The sequence below is a fragment of the Meriones unguiculatus genome, chromosome 1, assembly GCF_030254825.1.
Source record: "Meriones unguiculatus strain TT.TT164.6M chromosome 1, Bangor_MerUng_6.1, whole genome shotgun sequence".
Taxonomy (NCBI): Eukaryota; Metazoa; Chordata; class Mammalia; order Rodentia; family Muridae; genus Meriones; species Meriones unguiculatus.
Genome location: NC_083349.1, coordinates 21,727,434 through 21,737,085, shown reverse-complemented (window position 1 = coordinate 21,737,085; position 9,652 = coordinate 21,727,434). Strand labels below are relative to the sequence as shown.

Here is a 9,652-nt window from a genome sequence, read left to right as displayed (position 1 = left end):
TAAATATTAGCCAACAAACACTTCCTAGGCCTTGCACTCCTCCCCAGAGGGTGCTGAGGTGCCTGGCACAGGGGTCACTTTTCCTAGATTCCCTGGATGCCAGTTCCTCAGGGCACACTTCCAGGGACTGGGGCCTGCTGAGGGGCTGGGGCTGTCTACCTATCCTGATGTTGGGGGCAGCTTCATGCCAAGAGTCTCATCATGAAGATAGGGAGCTGGGCCCGCCTTGGGCGTGGCTATCAGGAGAGCCTGCAGCCCTGGAAGTGGGTAGCAAGAATGAATGAAGGAAGGGGCCTCTGCCTGAAGTTCTTCACCTGATAAAAACAGTCCCCAGAGAGACACATAGCTTGCTCCGTGGCCAACCTGACTGGGTTTGGAATTGCCTGGGAGACACACCTCCGTGCTTGTGTGTGAGGCTATTTTCAAAGAGGTTTAACTGAGGGAAGACGCATCCAGAATGTGGGGGGGGGAGGCCACAGTCCCATGGACTGAGATCCCAGACTGAATAAAAAGGAGAAAGTGAGCCAAGCACCCACCGTTCATTTCTCTGTCTGCCGCTGACTGTGGATGCAATGATACCAGCTGCTTCTGGTCCTATTGCCATTGTGGCTGCCCCACAATGATGGGTACCAAACCATGAGCTTAGGAGGAGAAAGAGCTGGGCACCGCACTCATCCCTCACTGCTGCGCCCCAGCACTCTACTCTCTGCTTCCTGGTTTGTGGAGATGTGCGCAGGCTCCTGACATCACAGCCTCAGTCTGCCCTCACCACCAAGCCTTCTCCTCATGGTGAGGGACTGTGTGCCTTCAGACTGTGAACCAAAGTGAATCCCTTCTCCCTTGTGATGCTTCCAGTCAGGGGTTTGGTCACATCAGTAAGGAAATTAACACAAGGGAAGGAGGGGATTCTCAAAAAGAGCAAACCTCTTTTCTTCTCTCCATGCACACAGACTACACACTTAGGAATACAGTTCACAGAGAGAGAGAGAGAGAGAGAGAAAGAAGACTGTAAGTCAAAAGTTGAGAGTCATTTGTGTGCATGCCTCACACACACACACACACACCTCTCTGGAATACACCAACACCCTTCTACATGCTCTTGTGAGTATTTGCAAATGGAAGAACTCACAGACACATGCCTGTGTGCAGCGCCTCAGCCTTTCCTCAGGACATGGCCTGCCTGACACCTGCAGCAAAGCCTGCAGACCTTCCCCACCTTGACCAGAATGTCCCAGTTGGAGCCTCAGGGCATCCCAAGCCTGTATCCCAGCTGTTAAATAGCGAGACAGAATGACACATTTAATGTTTGAATCTTAGCTCCCCCCACTGTCCATTTCCCCTGACTGCCAGGACTGTCTGCCACTGGCTGGGCCCCACCTGGGGTTTGGGTTACCCCTGCAATGAGAACTTCCTCTCATGTGACCGCCACACACATCTTGAACTTCGAGTCTTCCAGGGTCTTCGACTCAAGCCCCTTTGCAGCTGACACTTGCTCTTTGAAAGCCACCAAAGGCAAGCAAGTTCTTGGTCCCCAAAGTAGCCAGCCCAGAGACAAGGGTGTGGCAGCCAGGCCTTCGGGTGGATCCTGGGTACCTTCTGGGGTTGGTTTCGGAGGGGTCTCAGGATGGCCATTCAGGCCACAGCCAGTCCACCTGTATCCAGCCGGGTGCCTGGAGTGGCCCTAGTAGACAAGGGCTCCCTCCTGCCATGGTCCCCTGGGCTCTGCTTCTTCTGCCTCCGCTGCCTGGGCTGACCGCCTTCACTGGCGGCTCGTGGCTGGGCGCTCTGCAGCAGCCTCACCATCTCATGGTCCTTGTGGCCCAGCACTCGGGGCAGGAAGAGGGAAGACTTCTGTGTGCGTCGGGTTTTGAAGCCCCTGCGCGGCCGGCCCTTACCATTCACAGACACGTACCAAGGTCTCTGGGCACCAGGCTGCCGTCGAGCCCCCGGCCCACTGGGCCCCGTGCGGTACAGGCGGGACGCGTACGTGTTGTAGCCCAGCTCATGGATCCGCTCCACAAACTCACACTCTGCGTTGTAGTGCTCCTGCGGGACAGAGGACAGTCAACTTCCACGGAGGCCATGATGTCAACTAGGATAACGCCTCCCCACCCATTGCCTCCGTCTCTCCTGAACCACCTGTCCAAACCTGCCAGTGCAGCCTGGCCATCCCACCTTTTCCAAGAGCGGGCCCTGCTTCAAGTGACTTCCCTCCGCCAGCCCTCCCATGAGGACGGAGGGCCATTTCCCCCGTTTGCTGTATGCTGGCACTTGGCTCATTGCGTGGTGTGTGGTAGATGGAGCACAGTGAAGGTAGATGGTTGGCTGGTGTGTCGAAGGGTGAATGAATGAGTGGGTCGGTGAGCAGCTGGAGGGGTGGGTGGATGTGGTGGGTGGATGGACGAGCGTTGGGTGAATGGGTGGATGAGTGGGTAGGAGGATGGATGGTGGGTGGCTGGGTGGCTAGATGGCTGGGAGGACGTTTGGGATGGTTGGCCTAGATGGATGAGTGGGTAGATGGAAGTATGGGTGGATGACAGAGTGTAGGGGCGGGTGGATAGGTGGCTGGCTGAGCGGATGGATGGATGATAGACAGTGAACGGACAGGCTGGAGGGCAGAGAAATTGCCAGCCTGTCACTCAAACCCAAGGCTGTTGTAGCTCCAAGTGGGAAGGGACCAGGCCCGTGTGACGAGGTGAGACTTCTGGGATTAAGCAGCAGGGGGTGAGGTGCAGGGTGAAGACAGCAATTCAAGGAGCCCAGCTGAGGACTTAGAGATGGCTGGAGGGGAGGCCAGGCGGTCCCTCACGTGTACTGAGGATTTTGGTGTCTTTGAAAACCCATTTAGGTTATGTAAACGTGTCTTTGTTTTAATCCAAGGTGTGGGAGGTGGGGCTGCTTCAGACCATCCACAGCCTCGTGTGTGTGTGTGTGTGTGTGTGTGTGTGTGTGTGTGTGTGTGTTGTGTGTTCCGGCAGAGGAGGGATTCTGTTAGCTGGAGATAGCTTAATTCTGGGGGACTCTAGAGAGGGTATGAAAAGACCAGAGCCCCAAAAGAGGGGGCGAGGCTCTTCCTCCTGCTGGTTCCTGCTTCTGCTGATTTGTTAAGTGGTCAAGGGGAAAGAGACAAGAAAGTCGGAGATATCCTGGTGAGATGAAGATTGGACTTGCCTCAGGGAACTCTCCTCCCCCTAATCAGCAGGAAGCAGCCTAGAAAGGTCTACACCCTTTCCCCCCCTCTAGCCTTCTTTCTCTCCTACTTAGTGTTGGAGGCACTGGAAGGGTCGGGTGGAATAGCTTGTTCATCCCTTTCCACGGAGGTCTGGGACCCCATGCCATGCTCTCTCCCTAGCTCCACCAGTGTGCCGTTCAGAGAAAGAGACTGACTTCAGACAGGCGAGGAGAACAATTCTCGAGCACCTAAAGTCTGTTGGGTGGGCACTCAGAAGCCCAGGGAACTGGACCAGTTTGAGTCTGGCATGACCCCGGGGGGAGGGGGCAAGCTTTCTACCACTCATGTCCCCTCTGACCCGCAAGCAGAAGTTCAAGCCAGACGGCTGGCTAGTCCATCAGCACCGCTAGCGATGGGACTCACCGAAGCATAGAGCCGTCCTCTCTTGTTCATGGCCAGGTACCGCCCCGAGAAGAGCCCTTTGATGGCCACTATGCCCACCTCCACGGCAGTAATCTCCAGGATGCCTGGAAAGAGGCAGGAAGGGTCCATCAACTTCTCTACCTAAACAGAACCTCTGCCTGAGCAAGCCCCCTTCAGCCCCCCGTCACCCCCCCCTCCCTGCCAAGGCTTTGGAAACTGGGAAAGAAGAGCAGCCACAACCAGCAGGTGGAGGTGGGGGCTTGAAAGTCCTAGTAGAGAGAAAGTATGGGGCAGGTTGTGAAAAAGGGGGACACACAGCCGCTGTGCCCAAGACATTAATCCTAACCCCAGAAGACACGATGGGAGTGTTCTGCCCCTGCCATGCCCCTTGGGCACAACCCGGGCAAATCGAGCCACTCTGCAATTGGTGCAATCTTGTGAACGGCTCAGTCTGCAGAGGCTGAGGACACCTTGTCCAAGGCCACATGTAACGGTTTGGGGAGCCACACCCGGGGACAGGTGGAGCCCCAGAAGAGGAGGAGACAGCTAGAGAAGCCAGCGCTTCATACCGCCCAGTTAGAGTGACCCCGCCCCCAGCCCCCGGTGGCCGGCAAGGGATCCAAAGATGGGTGCTCAAAGGTAGCCTGCAGCCGCAGGGCCGGGCTGCTGAGGGAGGGTAACAGGGCTCGCCCAGGCCCAAGAGGCACAGAAGTTAACGGGCCCTCAGCAAAGATGGCAGAGTAGCCGCCAAGGCTGACCACCAGAGTTTGAACCCGGGACCTACATGGCGAAAGCAGAGAACCGACTCCAGCAAGGGGTCCAATGACCTCCACACACACACACACACACACACACACACACACACACACACTAAATGAAAATAAATAAATAAAATGCAAAACCGACCAATCAACTAACCAACCAGCTTCCACCAGCGTCTTTCTGTGACGAGCACAGTGCTTTTAGGAGGGGAGGGGAGGGAAGGGGCGAGAAGGGGAAGGGAAGTTAATGTCCCCTGGGATAGTGGGCTGAGGACTCACACCCTTTTCAGGGAGCCCCTCTCTGGCGCCCACCTGGGACCCAGAATGGTCCAGATAACCGGGATCAGCTGAGATTCTGCCCTAGCCACCGTTTGGAGGGGTGCAGGGTGCAGGCTCTAGAGCTGGAGCCGGAGGAGCGCCGGCCTGGGTGTCCCGGGGGCGGCAGCGAAGTGCCCCTCCTCTGCACCTGGGGCCCGCCCAGAACCGGACAGCTAGGTAGGAGGTGCGCCTGAGGAGCCCCAAGTTCAGGCCCGAGAGGGGCTGGTCCCCAGCCCGCCCCCGCGGGGCTGCGGCTTTTCGGGAGGAAGCTGCGGTTCCCGCCGCCGCCCGCGACCCCTGCTCTGCTTCCTGAGCCCCGGGCACCGTGAGCTCTGCGCGGCTTCACTCCCACGCGGCTCGCAGAGCTTCGGGGCCGAGCTCGGCTCCCGCGCGCCGCGCCCACCAAGCCGGACCCTTGCAGGGCTCGGGAACCGGCGTTGGGCATCACCGAGCCGCGGGCCGCGGATGCGTGCCAGCTGCTTCCAGGGCGCGCGTGGACGCCCGTCCGGCCCTGTCGCGCCCTCTCGCTGGGCGCAGGACGCCTGAGTCCCGAAAACCGGAGCTCTGCACGGGGGAGGAGTGTCCTCGGCGCAGGGGCTGAGAGCAAGGACGGGAAGGGACCGGCCGTGCGCCCCGGGGTCGTCCAGACAATAAAGAGGGCGATAAATCCTTGTCCAACGGCTTTTCACCGAGGAGCACAGACGTGTCAGGGTGGAGGTCGACTCCCGCGCAGCCCCCGGGAGAGCAGGACGGGGCGGGGCAGCTCGCGGGGAGCGCGGCATCGTCCTCACCCGGATCTCCGTTCCCACCCGGGACGCGGCGACGGGGGACGGGCCCCGCCGGGGGCCCCGTCCCCACGGGCGTCCGGACACTCACTGTAGGCGCTGTTCTCCAGGCTGCCGTTCACGCGGCCGCTCGGGTGCAGCTGGAGGTGGTACTTGGTGGCGCAGTAGAGCTTGCGGCGCCTGGGCGCCCCGCCGAGGTGCTCGTAGACGCCGCCTCGGCCGGCCGCATCGCGCCGCAGCCTCGTCCCGGGCCCCGCCGCGGGCCAGCCGGGTTCCAGCAGGCTGAGTAGCAGAAGCCAGATCAGGCCCATCCCGGCATCGCGGCCGCCCGCCTCGGCGGCGGCGCCAGCGCCCGGCGCGGGGCTCGGGAAGGCGCGGCGCTGGGGGGACACACGCCCGAGCGCGCGCGCGTCAGGCCGTGCCTGCTGTGACTGGGAGGGGAGGAGAGGGAGAGGGGCACCGGGGAGGGGTGGGGGACGGGGGAGGGAGGAGAAGGAGGGGAGACAGGGAGAGAGATGGAGAGAGAGAGGTGGCGAGGAGGAGAGGGATGGGTTTGGAGAGGGGGAGAGGGAGAGAGGGCAAGAGGGACAGTTGGAGAGGAAACGGGAGGAGGTGGAGATGGGAAGAGGAGACTTTTGAGTTTTCACCCAGAGATGGGAGCCCTGTTTTCCCTTGCGGCGCACAGCTCGGAAGAAAGGGCGCTCGGTTAACAAAAGCCGGCCACAATCCCCGGCGGGGGCGCGGGGCTCAGGCCAGGCGTCGCCTGCGCTCAGCGCCCGGACCAGCGCCGTCGGGCCGCCGCGCGCCCTGCGCCCCCTCCCACCTCTGCAAGGTCCCCGCCCCGCCCCCGCCCCCAGACCAATTATGTCTCGGAAAATTATAGAGCGAGGGCTAAAGGCAGCCGCCCCCAGGCCCTGTCACCCCCCCCACACACCCCGCTTTACATCAATCCTGGGTGCACAATGGGACCGCGGGTGACTGATGTCTGCGCAAACAACTTGCGGGGAAGTCTGGCTGACGAACGCTCTTGAGAGGCGGCGCCTAATCGAGAGCGATTGCCTAGGGTGGCGCGTGGGGAGCCTGGGCTTGGATCTGCGCAGGTCGCTTCTCGCACGAGCCGCAGGGCTGTCCTCGGGCGCCCAGTCTCGTCTCGTGACCCAAGGGCCCTTGGGACTCTCTGTCTTGAAGCTTCCCGACGGACCGGAAGACACCGAAGGAAACTGGCACACCTTGAGCCGGAGTGTTCTGTCCCATCGGTGATCCAGAGAGCGGACTGCGCAGATGGAAGCAGGGACAATAAAGTCAGAGCGTCTTAGGGCCCTGGAGATGTAGGCAGGGACAGAAATGGGGGTGGGGGAGGCAGGTGGCAGATCCAGTAGAAGGGAGAGAGGGATGAGGGAGGTGGGAGGCGGAGAAAAAGGGCCACGTAAGGGAGAGAAGACGCCACAAAGATCCCTAGCACACTCACCTGTGAAGCTGAGCGGGAGTCTGGGCTCAGGGAATAGCTTCCTGGGCCCTGAGCTTTTGACCTCAGTTCTCCATCTGCTGAGGGCCCTTCCTGGTGTCAGAAGAGGTCCCACCCACCTCCTTGGCCTGTGCCTAAGGGCCCAGTGGCTTGGGTCACAGCATTGGCTGCCAATGTGCCGAGCTCCAGGAAGAGTCAGGAGGTGGGAGGCTCTTGGTGAAAATGAGATCCTGAGAACGTCGAGGGGTGGGGGGTGGGGACCGGCACCCCCACCCCGTGGTACAGAAGCTGTTAATAGCACACTCTGGGGCTTTCTTTTCTTTCTCCCCCCCTTTTTCCTTCCTTCCTTCCTTCCTTCCTTCCTTCCTTCCTTCCTTTCTTTCCTTCCTTCCTTTCTTCTTTTCTTCCTTTCCTTTTTGACACAGGTTATTCTGTGTGTAGCCCTGGCTGTCCTGGACTCGCTTGCTTTGTAGATGAGGCTGGCCTCGAACTAACAGCGATCCGCCTGCCTCTACCTCCCAAGTGCTGGGATTAAAGGTTTCCCTGGGGTCATTTTCAAGTCTGAGACCTCATATACAGGGCAGTAGGTCCTCAGGGAGCCCTCTCCGGCATGCTGACGACATGCGTCCCCCTCAGCTGAGCACCCTCCAGCAGTCTCCCACGCACAGCCTCTGTCATAGCCAGGGTCTACAGAGTCTCTGTCCCAGGGCTGGCTCCTGAGAAGCCTTGAATTGCTAAGGCCACAGAATTGCTAAGGCCATTGATGGAACCTGCTTTTCAGGGAACAGGGACAGCTTAGTGGACAGGGCTATCTGTTCTGTGCCTCGACCAGCACTAGGCTGGCACATGCTGACAGCCCAAGCTTCTAAGATGGCACAAAAGAATGAAGAGGGCATCTCCTCCCTAGACGTCTCTAGCACAGCTTCTGGAACCAGCTACCTTCCTGTGTTTGGCCAAGAGAAGCCCAGAAGCCAGGTGTGCTGGCACAGGCCTGCCATCTTGGCACTGAAGCTGTGGAAGCAGGAGGAACCTGGGGTTCAAGGCTAGCCTCAACCACAGAGCAGATTTGAAGCCAGCATCAGCTTTGAGATCTGTCTTTAAAGCAAATACATCTAAGAAAGGGTCTGGAGAGGTGGCTGGCTGGTTAAGAACACTGGCTGCTCTTGCAGAGGACCTGGGTTCAGTTCTCAGCACCCACATGGTGGCTCTCAAATGCTTTTAACTCCAGTTCTAGGAGATCTGACACCATCTTCTGGCCTAGGAGGGCATCAGGCACATATCAGGTGCAAATACCTACATGCAGGTAAAAAAGAGCCATACAGGTAACAACAAATAAATCTTAACACACACACACACACACACAGACTGGAGGAGACAAGAAGAGATGGAGGGAGGGAGGAAAGGAGAGAGAGCAGAGAGGTATAGGGACTGGGATGGTGTCTTCCTTTGAGGGTGTCTGGGAGACTGGGAAGAGCCAGAAGAATCTCATTGGACAACTTGGCCTCAGAGCCTCCCTCCTCCTCCACACCTGAACCCCCGAATTTCCTGTTGGGTGTGTCCTTTGCTGTACCTTCTCCTGGACCACCCAACACACCATAGCTCTCCAGAACATGCACACAGTATAACCCTTTGAGGCATTGGCTTCCTCCGTATATAAATTCTAAACCCACGCCAGAAGTTCAGTAGAGTGGCCCCCTACCAAGATTCCAGCCGCCACCAGATCATGACACCATCACAGAGACCTCAGGTGCCTTTGAGAGTGACGGGCTTCAGTGTTCCAGCAGGTGATATGTCCCAGACCCTCCCCTGTGGTCCTGGCTGACTTTGACCTGTTCCTCAATTGTCCCCAAGGCATCCATCCCTGTAGCTCAGGGTCACCCACACTGCTCTGGGTCCTGTGCAAGTGTCCACAGGATCTACTGCAAACCCTCCACCCTGCAGGTGGAAGGAGCTGCCCCACCCCAGCTCATCCCTGTAATGGAGGCCTTGGTGTAGGTGAGCTTGGACCCTGGGGCTCATACCTCTAGCCTGCTTCCTACGGCCCTCTCTTATCCAGTGAGGTTTTCCTGCACCTCACCACACCTGCCTTTTTGGCCTTGGAAGTCCCAGCACCCTCCTCAGGTGATGAACGGACCCACTGCTAGGCCTTCAGATGCTGCCTCCTCTCCCCCTGCCCCCTCCCCACAGAGGGAGCTTGAGCTGGGCCAGAGCTGGGCCTCCACTGCAGTCTCCCTGGGCTGGGCTGAACCTCTGTCTTCCCTTCCTGTACAGAGCAGAGCCTAGCAGAGCATGTGGGAAATGGAGTGGGGAGCAGAGCATATGGGGGGGCAGAGCGTGTTGGAGGTGGGGGCATAATGTGGTAATGGAGACCCTGTTAATTGCTTCCAAATGGCCAATTTCAGCCGTTTGACTAATTGGTCTCTTCCAGCTGCCCCCCCTCCTCAACCTCTCTCCTGGCCTGGACACCCCCAGACCAGGCTGAAGTTTGCTTCACACTGCTTCCAGGGCCTGTTCCAGAAGCTCCCTCCTCTGATCTCTCTGGTCCTTGGGGGCCCTGGGCTTGCACCTAAAGAGAGAGCTAGGGAGAGGACAGGCAGGGGAAAGTGCCCTGTGTTGTCCCTGGCTTTTGGCCCCAAACTCATTCTTTACTCCACTATTAAAAGCAGGGCAAAGAGACCCAGCGTACTTGCTGGGTGCTGATCTGGGGCCACTGTCACCCTGAAATCCT

The 9,652-nt window shown here is 58.9% G+C and overlaps 1 protein-coding gene across 1 annotated transcript; it reads right to left on the bottom strand.

Annotated features, from left to right (window-relative positions):
* Positions 1–1,271: 1,271 nt before the first annotated feature.
* On the bottom strand, positions 1,272–5,878 carry Fgf3 (fibroblast growth factor 3). Its single transcript, XM_021633272.2, has 3 exons — positions 5,551–5,878; positions 3,596–3,699; positions 1,272–2,046 (listed from the first exon to the last, which is right to left on the bottom strand). Exons 1-3 carry the CDS (start codon positions 5,768–5,770, stop codon positions 1,633–1,635), a joined length of 738 nt encoding a protein of 245 aa, XP_021488947.1. The 5' UTR covers positions 5,771–5,878; the 3' UTR covers positions 1,272–1,632.
* Between the last annotated feature and the right edge of the window lie 3,774 nt (positions 5,879–9,652).